Genomic DNA, 14,947 nt, shown 5'->3' on the forward strand with positions numbered 1-14,947 from the left:
GAACATTTTAAAAATCGATAGTTAGATCATCGCATCTGCTCAGCTTGTACTGCAAGTAATTAGATAGATTGTGCTGCAGTAAGTGCTCTTCTCCTACTTTACCTTTTATAAGTGAAAGGTGATAGCTTTGGAATAAAAAAATACATAAAAATAATTGCGTGAGTATCTTCAGCCTTGTGGATTCAGGCTCTAATCAAGGTCTACGATGCCCACATACATTATAACCTCTAATCAGATTTAGTTTCAGGAAGTGATGTGCCAGAGTCTACAGCATAGTTCCAGTCACTGGATGCTTTTATCATCCCCTGCTCAGTGTATTTATATTATTATGACTGATTCCGTTTCTTTGTGTTATACAACCACACCCAGCCAAAAAGATCGGAGCACGGCATGCATATGTATATGGACATAACATGGCTTGCATAGCGTAAGTGTCTTTTTCTGTCTAGTCGAATGAATGAAGCATCAGTTCCGCTCTCTGATGAGTAATGATAATGCACTACCTATAAAACTGTGTAATGCGCTTCTTGGAAACTTACAGGTCACTGCTTCCTAAAAGATTATCTTAAGCCATTAATCATAAACCAAAGTGCTTCACCACATCAGCACTATTGCAAGTAAAGCAATAAGTACTGCAGTCCATCACAATTATTTGGTCCTTGTGTGAACATGGAACTTCAGAAGGGTTGAGGAAAGGTAAAAAGAAAAGTGGGTCGCTTCAGCTGGTGTGTATCTTAGCGTGCATCTTTTAAAGTTAGTCTTCTCATTATTAAATTCCTTCTTTGTTGTACTATTCCTGTCATGGCTTAGCAAGCAAACACTGTCTGTTAAAACTCAAACAGGATTTTATGTACTAGAAATTCAGCTCTGGAACAACCTACTTGGTATTTATTTCAAGTTTTGTGGTTTATATAACGTTTTTAGAGTTACCTTACTTGTTGACTATGCAAACCACCGCTCTTTCTTACACTTGCAATATTCGTGTAAGTGACGATGAAGTGCAGTCCGTGCAGCATGCCATCACTTTGTGGTGGGGTAACAGATTCAAGCGAGCATCTCCCCACCACACTCATCACTGAATAAAACATGTAACAACCTGTAACTCTGAACTAGAGACAACACAGCCAAGTTTAATCTTCTTTTTCATCATGCTTTTTTTTTGGCATCATTCGTATTTGACGAGTGTCGATTTGCACTGAGCTGCACTTCTTTGGAATATTTAACATTAATAATAAGACCATGCATGTAATTTCCTAATCATAGAGGCTAGTACTGCTCACACAGAAATGTATTTTATTTTTTATTTCTTTATTTTTTTCTCTGATTGGGGACCAGATCTGTCCTCCCCCCTACATCCCACAGTATGACAAGCCAGCCCTCTTCTGTCCCGCCCTCAGCCCATCTCGGCTCGGGCAGGATCCATCTCTGCGACGGGACACGCACGAAAAGAAGGTGCAGAGAAACCCAACAGGCGACAGAACCAAGACAAGGAAAAAAACTAAACAAAAATACACACACACACACACACACACACACACACATATATTCGACACAAGGTGGTGTTTCGCAGCGTGAAGGCGGTGCGTGTTGTACAAAGCCACCAACAACCGACCGTCCTTCATTATTTAAACTGCACATCACGGCGGTGACACTCCGGAGGTCCCACTTGGCTGCTGAGATGCATGCAGGGATGAACAGTCAGATAATTTGATCTTCGCTGTGGAAATATCCACTCGGTCTCGTTGATGACAGGAGGAAAGATGAAGTTTGCGGTTGCGGTGTTGTGGTTCTGCGTGGCTCTTGGGAAAGCTACGATGCAAGGTAAGAATCTGGAAACACTCGTCTTTAAACTGCTGAAGCTGCACAACTGTCAGGACAGAAAATCTAATTTGTACAAAACAAAAGCTCAAACTGACAGAAGATTGAGCAGGAGAATTGCGTCTAGTTAAATCGAAACACGTTATATCCTCAATATTCACACTAATTGGCTAACGTGCCACGGCTCTGCCCAGTGACAAAGAGGCGATCATGCTATGTAGTTTAAATATGATTATAGTTTTTAATCAGGGCGCAGGACAAAACGATGGGGTCAGGTGAAAGAGCATGTTTATGATTTATTAAAGAGTGAGTTCACAGCGCCCCCCCTTGGGATGTGTGACTAAGAATGGGCTTTATAACACTACAGTAGAACAATAAGGGACGGTATAAATACAATACATATTCACAGCAATGGGAGAGAAGAATTCCCTTACATAATAAAGCCGTGAGCGGGCTATGCCTCATAGAATTTGATATGAAATATATTGAGCAAAATACTGTGACACAGAGATGGCAGAACAGAAGTCCACGATCAAACTGCTGTCTCTTCTTCCCGCTGTCATGTGTGTGTGTGAGCGTGGGCAGACATTACTTTAACACGCAGACACAAATTAACAATCTAAAGTTGTTTATCTGTTTGTGTGTTTGTGCACATGCCTGTGTAAATCCACTTCATCTCAGTGGCCTTGACCTTTTGCCTTAATACTTCATGGTTTAGACGAACAAGGTGCTGGAAGCTTTCTTCAGAGATTTTGGCTCATACTGACATTATAGCATCTATTACATGCTGCAGATATGTCAGTTGCGCATCAAAAATGTGAATCTCCCATTCCATTATATAACAAAGGTGGAATGAGATCCGATGTATGAACTTTGTGACGTGGCACATTATCCTGCTGGAAGAAACCATCAGAAAATGGGTACACTGTGGCGATAGAGGTATGAATGCAGTCAGCAACAATGTTTAGGAAGGACATAGTGTTTAAATGATGCTCAAAGTGTGCCAAGAAAGTATATTATAAGATGCTCTTTGCATACTTTGGTTGTAATGAATGGTTAGTTGAGTTACTGTTGCTTTCCTGTCAGCTTGGCAGTTTTACTCCGAGAACTGCTGCTCACGGGATATTTGATCTTTTTCATACCATCCTCTGTAAACCTTCCCTGTAGATCAGCAGTTTCTGAACTACTCAGACCTGCCTGTCTGGCACCAACAGCCATGCCACATTTAGAGTCACTTAAATCACTTTTCATGGATGAGGGGAAATGCTGAAATTACCCCTCAGCATTCAAAGCTCGCTTCCTACTTTTCCATTATTATAACAATGAAAAGATAATACTTCATTATTCCCCTAGTGGTTAAATGATACAACCTGTAGTTTCTTTAAATATGATTCTTTAGTATGTGAATTAAACCCCCCCCCCCCGAAAATCCTAGTGATTACCATATATGTCATGAGTGACCTGGTGAATGTTAGGAGGTTCAGCTTGACTGTTTTTGCATAATTCTGTTGACACACAGACAGACCAATAAACATCAAAACCTCTGTCAACTTGCTGAGACTGAAACAGTGACAGTGGAGTTAGAATATAAAGTTAAAGTGTTGTTTATATGCACTGGTGTGTGACCAAAAAAGGTGTTCCCCTCCAGTTTCCTTCTCTCATATTACCCCTCGCAGTGGTGCATCCTGCTGTCGCTCTATGTGAACAGATGGTAGTCACGTCAAGGTGATCATACCAGTTGTCACCCATGGGGTGCTTCAAATTGAGGAGGAGGCAGGCTGCATGTTTGCATGCTGGGTCACTCCTTTGTCTCTATCAATCATCAACAAATCTCTTTTACTCTCTCAGACACACACACACACACATTCGACCTAATGCATTATAATTTCCCCACAGAGAAGCAACCGCATCCTTCCAACCATCACAGTGTGTGTGTTCTGATCAATACTTTCCTCTTTACCTTTGCTCAGTCAAATATGCACACACTCACATAGTGCAGGGTCAGTAAGCGTCTCTCTGAGGGAGGGCGTTGGCCCTTGTAGAGGAATCCATCCCTGTGGTGTTTGACTACAGGGGCTCCTGGGTTTTTGTTGATGAGAATCTCGAGATGGGCTGCTTCCTGTTGTGATGGGAGATAGATGGATTCAGCTGAGTGTGTTGTTGCCCCATTTCAAGTCTTTACAAACTGAGAGCAGATCTGATGCAATAGTAGGTAATCTGTCTGCGTATGAACACAGCATGTGCTTTAACTTATGGCTGCACACCCAACAGAGAACAAGAGGAATCTAAAAATGAAAAAAATACACGGTATATTTGTGTCCATGCACACACACACACACACACACACACACACACACACACACATGCATGCACGCACACACACCCTTCACATTTTACCCACACTGTATTTTTTTGTCCTTTGCATGTTTTTTCCCTCAATTGATGACCAATAACTATCAAATGTTTGCATAACTTTTTTTTTAAAAAAAAGCAAATTCATATCTGTTATATGTACAAACATTCAGAATGTTCATTCATATCATTATAGATTCAATGGCAGCTTTGAGTCTGTACAGGTAAGTCTCTACAGGACATGTCTGAACTGGGGCAATTTATTGAAATACTTCCAAGGTGTTCTTCTCAGGCACCATTATATTAAATGGGAAGCATCTGTAAACTCTCATCTTTTAGTCTTTCTACAAATATTGCATAGGGTTAGGTTTAGACTCTTGGTAGGGTTAATGATGAGAAACCTGTCCTGAAGCCATGCAAGTGTTGACCTAGCTGGATGCTTCACTTCACTGTCATGCTTTAAGTTTCAGCATCACCACTTCATGAGGTATTTACATTTCAGAACTTCTTCAAGGACCTCTCTGCATTTGGCTGCAATCATTGCTATTCTTTCACCCATTTCTCTGTCCGTGACACAGAGACACATTCCTACAGTACAGTTCATTGCATGGATTGTACCCACCAGATAATGAGTAGGGATGGGAGTAGAAAACCATTTCCAGATTTTCTAATTAATCTGAATGATATGACTCCAAGCTTTTATTATTTTTACCAGTGCCAGCATGCATAGTCATATACAAGCCTTTCATTTTCCTCATTTTCTTTATTGTGTTCTGGCTCAGAGATGATTGATAAGGAATCAACAAGGGAGTCAATAAAGCATGGAGTGAGCTTGGAGCTTGGAGTTCTGCTGAAATAGTTCCGTTTGTCTTTCAGACCCACTCAGTCTGTGTCTTTTATAGATATTGCACAAATGCAAGAAAGCAGTCCTACATATTAGCTTAATATGCATGTTGAAGGACATGTCCCGGTCAAAATGGACTCCAAGATTCTGCAGAGAATTACTAGAGGCCAATGTAATGAAATCTAGAGTAAGTATCTGGTTAGAAACCAAGTTTGTAAGACCAAATAAAATAAAAAGAGTTGACAGTCTCACAAGTCTCTTTTACTCAAGTGACTTCTGTCTAGGCATTCTACCATAAAAGCTTGAGCTGTTGAAAGCGTTGTCGTTCTGGCAGGTTTTCTCTTCACTTCAGGACTTCTGAACTTTTGTTATTGCAACTGTCAGGTCTCTAGTCATCTTTCATTACAAGGCTGTTCTTGCTTGCTAAGTCATTTTGGCTCGAATTATTGTGGCCACTAGATCATTATTTACCATAGCCCTCCCAAAAAGCCAAAAACAGAATAAATTATTGCAGATTACATTTTAAATGCAATCTAAAATAAACCTAGTTTCCTATATTATTTATTAATAATTATATAAATAGGGATGCCCTTCTTATCTCCCTCTCCAGCTAAAATATTATATCACGACTGTATACCAAAATGTAGGACGAAAAGAAGATTGCATTGCTTAGCAGAGAGCAATGTCGCTGCATTAAGATGCAAGTGGAAGTGGGAGTTTGTTTTCTCACTTCTATCTTTTTTTCTGCCTGTTCTCATTCCCCTTGCCCCAGTTAGTGTACCCTTCTGTAGCAACCTCTCCCCTTCCCCCTGTTTCTGTCTCTCTTATATTCTAGAGGGAATTGCTTTGGGTCACTCTGTCTCACTCTTTCTCTTATCAGCACTCTCCACTCCTCTGCAGCATTCCTCTCATTTTAGAGGCTGTTGATTCAAACTTCTCTTTTCTGTCTATCAGCTTCTGTTGCAACACTACCATAGGCTGTGCCAAATATCGGGCTCTTATGCAGACAATTGCTCCAAGCTTTGAGCTGATAAAGCCACAGAGTTACTGTGGGAGGCTCTTGTGTGACTCTCAAGTACAAATACCACATAATGCTCTGAGCGTCCAACGAATGCTGCTGTCATTTGCATCTTAGTTACACACAAAGAGTAGTTTTTTTCTACTCAGTCTAGGTTTCAAACTCATACATGTATATTTTAGCAAAGATGAACTAAACTGAAATTCACATCATAATCTTGCATGTTCTCCTCTATAACTGTTTACCTAAAAAAAAAAAAAAAATCTCCCGGCTTGTTGAAATGAATGCACTGTTCCTTCATTGCACTGTTTCCTGTTCAGCATGAGCGTCACTCTTTAACTGACTATTATGTCTTGTGCCTGACTGCACAAAGCGCTCTGAGCTCTTTTTGTTTCCCCTGGCGATTGTTCTGTCTGAGGTGATCATGTCAGTATGATCATCTTGTCAGCCTTGGGAGCTTAGATGCATTCGCTCGGCCATGACCAGCTGTCAGTCCGAGGCTGACTGTGTGTTCATGCCTGACTCTAAGGCCTTGACTTAATTTTTTATCCCACTTATTTTTGAGACTCCGGAGACATGTGGTAGAGCTCGTTCATGCATAACTTAAACATGTAAAACTTGGAAAAGTGTGACAGTTATGTGCAGATCTGTTTTGCACATGAATGTTGAGTGTATATGAGGTAAGTAGCCATCTGTTTAGAGATTCAACTAGTTTTACTTTTAAGTAATGCACTTTATGATGTACAATGAGGTCAACAAAGTTTGGGCCTTTGACATTTTTATATATAATTTTGCCACCACAGTGGATTAATTCAGAGGGTCTCACACAAGTGTTAAATTAACTTGCTAGCCCATGACAGCCATTTTTACACACAGGCCTCTATTTTCAGAGGCTCAAAAGTAACTTGACAATTAAGGAAATAAAATATCTGGAAATGATTCCAAGTGCTAAACTTGCTATGACGTGTTAGTATGTAAATGTGAACACTGTAAAAATGAAACCTGTTAAATATCATCATATTACCACCATCATTTTGAGCCTTACTAAGCTGCTAGTGTGGCGGTGTCTTATACAGTAAAAGGTTTGCACAGCTGCACAGTAATGAAACAGCATGTTAGAAGAGCAGCATTGAAAGCCACAATGGTCAAAAGAATGTGAAATCACTGAGTGTAAATGACCTTAATTTAGGTAAATAAAGAGCTGAGTTTAATCATTGTACTTACACACATCAAAAGGGGGGGGGGGGGTCAAATGTTAAGTTCAGGTACAGTCTGTGTGAAATATGAGTAATTATGTGATGTGTGTAGTCATCTGCATTGATTCCAGAAGCACATCTATTCCTTTACAAGTGTGTGGCAGCTGCTCCTGCTTTTTACGACATACAACAGTCTTACATTTTTCCTTTCTGGCCTTATCCCTACTACCTTCTTCCCCTCCTTCCAGTCCAGGAAGATTTTGTGTCGCTGGCAGAGTTGGAGGATTCTCTGCTGAGGAACCTTTTCAGAGGTTACCAGAAGTGGGTGCGGCCTGTTCAGCACGCCAATGACACCATCACTGTACGCTTTGGACTAAAGATCTCACAGCTGGTTGATGTGGTGAGGAAATAACATGCACATCCACTATACAGTGTGTATAGTAATGCCAAGTTAGTTAAATTGCTCTATACATTGCCTCTGCTTGTTGACACTGCTTACTCTACCCAATATTTTTATATAATATTAGGTCACAATTACAAGGATTTGGGTAATTTTGTCAGTTGGTATTGATCAAATTCTTGAGCAAAGTAGATTCAGGTGAATACACAGCTGTGTCTGTGACTCTGCATAAATTAACATAGATTAATATGTAATATGGTTAATACAATCCTGTTATAATCATCTGAGGAGAAATGGGTTATTCACAGGAACAAGAGAGGAGTGTGTGGAAATAAGAAAAGAGGAGAGACAGCAGCAGGAGAACTAGAAGATAGGTAAGCAAGGCAATAGACAGATGGAGCTTACAATAGGTGTAAATGTTATATATGGAGGTAAAAAACAAACTATTGTAGAGATGAAGCCTTCAGTGAGGATAAACAAGGAGAAGGGTGTCGAGAGGGATTTAAAGGACCTCAAAAGGAAGAGAGAGTAACAACAAAGAGAGAAGAAGAAAGACTAAAAGTGAAGTCCAAAGTGGACTTGTACATGCAGTGGGAGAGGAAGTAATGAGGCCATCAAGCTGAGAGGAATCAGATTTCATTTATTATTCACACAAGTATGCGCTCACAAAGCTGCTTGTCCCAAGTCTAAAGAGGGCTACAGTTTTACTACATCAGCATTTCACATTTGTACTTCTCCCTGAAAAGATAACATTTAGAAGAGTGCCATCTTCTGGTTTTCTGTCTAAACTGCAAATAATTATACCAAATTAATTAAATGTTGCAGTCAGGTATGCCTCACAAGCTCACGAGAGTAGACAAAATCGATTTCATAGATTTTCATCTTTCTTAATACTTTATACTTTTTCTGCTCTCAAACTCCACATGGAACGCATTCTGTCTTTGACCTTCTCCTGGTAATCCTCTACCACCCTCTCAAATGTGTTTTTATACAGTGGGTTTCATTATTTTGTATAGCACAAGATAGGAGTAAGATCACAGCAATAGTAAACCATGTCATTATTATATACTATTTTCCAAGTGAAAGTGTCATTTGGAGTAACCTATCTCTTTTTTTTTTGTCTAATATTGTTTGTACTCAAAAGTGAGAAACTCTAAAATATGTGCGAGACCCCAAAAGCTGTTCCACTGCACTTATTAAGTAGGAAGCTGAAGAAGCAATTAACCCATCAACCTTTTTAGGCTTATGTCCTTTCTTTAATGCCACTCAGCTTTTTGTCTCCAGCTTTGGGTTTGCTGCTCACCTCCTCATTAGCTTCACTTATCATTTCAAGTAAGTAGATTTATAAATAATGAACTTGGTATTTTATTCTTTTTTTGTCTTGCAGGATGAAAAGAACCAGCTAATGACTACAAATGTTTGGCTCTGGCAGGTGAATACTAGCTCTACCGCTTACAAATTACAGGATCTTTAATTTTCAGTAAGCTAATTTTTACTGTTATTATTCACATTTTGATAAGGGTTTTTTTTGGTGTCCATGGACAAGAAGATATAAATGAATGAGACTACATGATTAAATAAAGGTATAAATGTACCATTGTGTATATATAAAATAATGATTATTATGGAGTAATTATCGATTTATTATTATTATTTTTAAAAGACAATAAAACTTGAGCACATGAATCTCAATAAAACATTTTCCATTTACGCATATTTCCAGAGGCACATTGTGAGGAGAGACAAGAAATGTGCCCATCTTTAACACACTGTTAAATTTTGCTTTTGTATATTTCATTACATTTGGAGAGGTTCAAAGTCCATTTAAGAGGAGGCTGGATCCTGAATGACTGCACTACAGCAAGAGATGATCTTCTGAAACCTGTGTCGGACTCACGGAACAATACATCTCTGGCCTTGGTCAATAGGCTGACACAAGATGTATAATAGATAAAGATAATAAACATGCATAGATATATAATAGATGGGGGTAGCTTTAACCTTTACATACTGCTTTTGCCTTTTTTTTATTTTCAGCCTTTCAGTAATAACCTTTTAATGATTCCCAATCCATCCTTTAAAATGTCTCACACTAGTGTTACTTTCTACAAGAGATATCAGACGTCAGATCAGCAAAAGAACAGCAAAAAAGTATTAAGAATTGGTCCCATTCTTATTACTGTTTACACCTGATTGTAAACATTACTTTATATCTGCCGCATTGTACAGTTTCTTTAGTGTTAATTATTCTAATTATAAATTATTTAGTAAAAATTCTGCGAGTGAGCTCTTGATAGAAATAGAAAGTCGTTTTTTTTAAACCACAATGACAAGGGCAAAAAATAAATAATCTTAGATTGTATTTGCAAGTAAAATCACCAGTATACTTCTCCTTAAAAATAAGGAGAAGTATACTGGTGGAAAACATATTCTAGTGTCCGTTCCATTCCTGCTGAGCGAGCAGCCTGGTGCTGTCCATGGTGCTGCGCATGGATGGTACCATGGACAGTACCATGTGTGCAGAAACTGCATGCACTTAGCTTGTAGGCTTAATGTATCAGTGGGTCATTGTGGTATTGTTTGTGTTTTTATAGGAGTGGGTTGATGTGAAGCTGAAGTGGAACCCTGATGATTATGGGGGCATTACCTCTATCAGAGTGCCTTCGGAGACAATATGGCTGCCTGATATTGTTCTGTATGAAAAGTGAGTTGCACAACACTCTACACACATTGGTACCACATTCTGAGGCATTGCTCAGTGGCTTTGTTTTTTGCCTCCCTTGCCTCACTTTTGTGACTTCAGCCTTTTTTCCTCTCTCTTTTCCATTTCTTTCCATTTTCTCCCAGTGCTGATGGTCGCTTTGAAGGTTCACTGATGACTAAAGCCATTGTGCGCTGGGATGGCACCATAACATGGACTCCACCCGCCAGCTATAAGTCGTCCTGCACCATGGATGTCACCTTCTTCCCCTTTGACCGACAGAACTGCTCCATGAAGTTCGGTTCCTGGACTTATGATGGAAATATGGTGGATCTTGTCCTGGTGGACCACTACGTGGATCGTAAAGACTTCTTTGATAATGGCGAATGGGAGATCCTCAATGCCACTGGAGTAAAGGGAAGTAGGAGGGATGGGGTTTACTGGTATCCATTTGTCACATACTCCTTCATCCTTAAAAGGTTGCCCTTGTTCTACACCCTCTTCCTCATCATCCCCTGCCTTGGCCTGTCCTTCCTTACTGTGCTGGTATTCTATTTGCCATCAGACGAAGGAGAGAAACTTTCACTTTCAACATCGGTGCTGGTATCGCTCACTGTGTTCCTGCTGGTCATAGAAGAAATTATCCCTTCATCCTCAAAGGTGGGTAATCTATGTCAGTGTTTCTCCATAGTCAAGTTTTTACTGGGCTATTTTATGATTATTATTTATTTATTTTTGAATCCATTTTTCTTTCTTCTGTGTTCAGTTATCCTAACTACAATCTTAATTACAGCATGCTCTAATTAAAATGGAGCACAACCCCAACCTTCTCAATTACCTGCTGTTTGAACTGCATGTCAGCTCTATTAACCAAGCAGCAGAGAAAAACAAAAAAGCCTTCAGAAAAAACTACTTTCAAAGGCAATGACAGAATCAATGACTTTTCAGTCTGTAGCCCACTACGAGGCATATTTCATAGACTATTATAATGTTGCCTGAATGTTTTATTCAGGGTTAATATGTTATTACAGAGGATAGTTTAAACAAGAAGTAAGTAGAAATGCTATAAAAGTTCTTAAAATGTGTACCATGCTTTTTAAATGTATTAGACTAATTAGTATTTTTTTGCAAATGAATAAAATCTATATTTAACAAGCTTTGAAACACATCAGAAATGCACTTTGTTCATCATTAAATATTTTTTTAAGCAATTTTTGTTAAATATAAACAAATTTCATCCATGACAGCAAAAAAAGAAAAAAAAGGCATGAAATTGTATTTTAAACATCTACACTGGCATCTTACAGTGTTAAACTATAGCTCTTCTCTGAAACATGTGGGTGGGTACAGTCTCTGCTTCATTAACAGCTCCTTGAATCTCCTGATAGAGTTGCTAAGGTGAAACGACTTATATATCTTGGAGTCTAGGAGGTACACTGAGTTATATGATGTCACGTAATTCCAGTCATTTAGTAGCCACGAGCCTGAGCAGAGGTCTTTTCAAACATAATGCACAAAAGACTTGTAATCTTCTGCAGAGTACATGAGAAAAAGTAAATTCTACCACAAGGAATCAAAAGAATTTATTTACAGTGCATCCTAAAAAGCCAGTGAAACAACCTCAGGTCTCTTAAACCACTACTACATGACATAAATTTTTCTTTAAATTTAGCTAATATTCCAAATTTTGCTGATTAGTGAGTGGAGGAACTATCCTACAGTCTTGTTCATGAGTAATGATAATGGGGAAGTGACGGACAGATTGGGGCCACTGCTGCAGTTATATGGATGCTGCACCAGTCCAAAGTGGTGAAAAGATAGTTTAGGGGCGCTCTTGATTTACTGGTCGACCTGCGTCCACACCCTCACCTATGGTCACAAGCTTTGGTTAGTGATCGAAAGAATGACATTTACAGCTGGGCATGTCCTACTGGGGACGGACCCAGGGTAGACCCAGGATATACTTTGGTGCTCCCCTGGATAAGCTGGAGGAGGTAGCTGGAGGAGGTGGTTCGGGAGAGGGAGGTCTGGTATCTGCTTAGGCTGTTGCCACCTTGACAGAGCCCCAGATAAGTGGAAGAAAAAAGATAGCTGGATGGATGGAAGTATTACTGATGTTTGTACACAGCTGAATACCTGTCTCATCTTTACATTTACAGGTGATCCCACTAATTGGAGAGTACCTGCTCTTCATCATGATCTTTGTCACATTCTCCATTATTGTCACTGTCTTTGTGATTAACGTCCACCATCGCTCCTCTGCCACCTATCACCCCATGGCACCCTGGGTAAAGAGCCTCTTTCTTCAGAGACTGCCCAGACTCCTTTGCATGAGGGGACACACAGACAGGTAACAAAGATCAGCTTTAGTTAAACAAATATTAGTTAAGAGAGTTAGTTATAAAATTTCCAACTAACCTTCGAAGCCTAACAGTTTCAGTTAGCAGCTACACATGAAAAATAAAAGAAATAAAATAACAGATTTAGTGTCATTATCTGCAGATACCACTTCCCAGACATTGAGATGCGAAGCCCAGAGCTGAAGCCCCGTCGAGGTGCGGGTAGGAGGGGCGTTCCTGGGCACTGTGGCGGTCAGCAGAGAGGCCCCCATGGAGGGAAGGAGGATGAAAACCAAGCTTGGTTGGCAATGCTGGAGAAAGCCACAAATTCCGTTCGCTACATCAGCCGTCATATCAAAAAGGAGCACTTTATAAGAGAGGTGGGCGTGGCCAAACGGGAGACTAGATGTGGGACGAATTGGGTTGGATGCGTGTTACATCATCTGTTTACTGTTACAGAAGTGGCACAGAGTCATTTACATGTCCCTAATGAGGGATGTTTTACTGTGAAAAAAATGTTTGGCGCCAACACAGACTCACACCTGTGTACTTTTGTGTTTCTGTGTCTCTCTTTGTTTCATCAGGTTGTACAAGACTGGAAATTTGTGGCTCAGGTGCTGGACAGAATTTTCCTGTGGGCCTTCCTAACAGTGTCAATCCTGGGAACTATCCTTATCTTCACCCCTGCTTTGCAGATGTACCTCAGCACACCTTCATGAAGGCGCACACTCAGATTCATGAATACTATCCAACAGTTCGTTCTTGGTTTCCAGTCTGTCTTTAACTATGATTTATTGATAAAGCTCAATGAAACATTCATATTGTATCTTTCTATTGTAGAGACAAGCCCGGGCAACAAACTTTTACCTCCCTACAACATGGTTTGCAGCCTGTAATAACTACTGGAAACTGTAATGCTCTAGATGCAACTTGTCCAACTTGAGGAGTATAAGCAATAAACAGGTTAAGGTAGCGTGTATGATTTGAACATCTTTGTTTGTATAAATGTAAAAGTAATTATACATGCAACAAAATGCACAATGTCACTCCATGAATATTGAGCTGTTTTATGTGTCACATGCACTTTGTTGATTATTGTATGTTCTGTAATGATGATCAGAATAAAGAAAAAATTGAATACCACTATTTCTACGTCCTTTTTTGCGACACCCACACATGCTGAACAGGTAGAATAAAGTGTTAAATTGATATATATATAAATATGGTAAAATGATTAGTAGTAGTAATGATAATAATAATAAAAATAGATGTCTGGTACCCATAGTGTCCGCTAGATGGTAATCTAGCACTGTAAACTGCACCCAACAGCTTCAGTGTGCACTAGAATGTGTTATTGGTTGTAATGACACAGTATATACACTAAGTGGCAGCAGACATCCATTTTTTGTCACAAAGGCACACATGACGGTCTCTGCAGAACAGCAGTAGTCTTTGTTCAACAATGTGGTGGAATTAGCGTTGAGCAACAATGGCTGAGAAACAGTTTCTAAAAGGGTTCATTTTTTGCTTTCCAATTTGCCTACATAATAATGCAACAGATACAATTTACAATTTAAGACACTGTACATAGACTATAATAAGTTAGTAAAATAAAATCACTTGATATAATATAGAGGGATGTCTGATAGCTGCTTAGGGTGTTGCCACCTCGACCAAACCCTAGATAAGCAGGAGGAAAAGGATAGCTGGATGGATGGATGGGTTGATGCCATGGTTTAGCATCAACCCTAGAGACCCCCCCACCCCCCAAGAAAAAATGGTGAGGTGCTGTGTCAGTCCTCATCAGATGAGCTCTGCACAAGGGCATATTATCATCACCATCGTCATCATTAGTAATTACACGAGGAGACAGTGACCTTAAATCTCCCCAGAACTTGTTCTCCCAGCTGACTGGGTGTGTATTTGAACCACGAACTGTAACTTTATAATGGAGGTAACTTTCTTACATTTATAGTCACCCAGATGTTACAAGTGGCAGTCTAAGGCGATATCGTATTGTTGCGTGATTTGGCCTAGTTTTTGGAAAATGAGTTTGTTCTCTGACTTATTAAATATGACTGGGATGCTTAAGCAAGAGTCTCCCCTCTTTCCCCTGCACTTGAACAGTCTGACCTCAGCCCACTCTTCCATTATTCATAGCTACAGATCTGACTCAGGAAGACAGGTGTGTGTGTGTGTGACACAGATAGACTGTGACAGAGGAGGGTGCAAGCCCCTCAGGATTGCATACAAATAAACAAGCTTTCAGCTCTTTCAAT

The 14,947-nt window shown here is 39.7% G+C and overlaps 1 protein-coding gene across 1 annotated transcript; it reads left to right on the top strand.

Moving 5' to 3' along the window:
- Positions 1-1,383: 1,383 nt before the first annotated feature.
- On the top strand, positions 1,384-13,806 carry chrnb3a (cholinergic receptor nicotinic beta 3 subunit a). Its single transcript, XM_005735853.1, has 8 exons — positions 1,384-1,821; positions 7,477-7,628; positions 9,016-9,060; positions 10,223-10,332; positions 10,476-10,989; positions 12,489-12,679; positions 12,832-13,048; positions 13,253-13,806. Exons 1-8 carry the CDS (start codon positions 1,746-1,748, stop codon positions 13,385-13,387), a joined length of 1,440 nt encoding a protein of 479 aa, XP_005735910.1. The 5' UTR covers positions 1,384-1,745; the 3' UTR covers positions 13,388-13,806.
- The last annotated feature ends 1,141 nt before the right edge of the window (positions 13,807-14,947 follow it).

This window comes from Pundamilia nyererei, unplaced genomic scaffold, assembly GCF_000239375.1.
Source record: "Pundamilia nyererei isolate P.nyererei 1_Seehausen unplaced genomic scaffold, PunNye1.0 scaffold00065, whole genome shotgun sequence".
NCBI lineage: Eukaryota > Metazoa > Chordata > Actinopteri > Cichliformes > Cichlidae > Pundamilia > Pundamilia nyererei.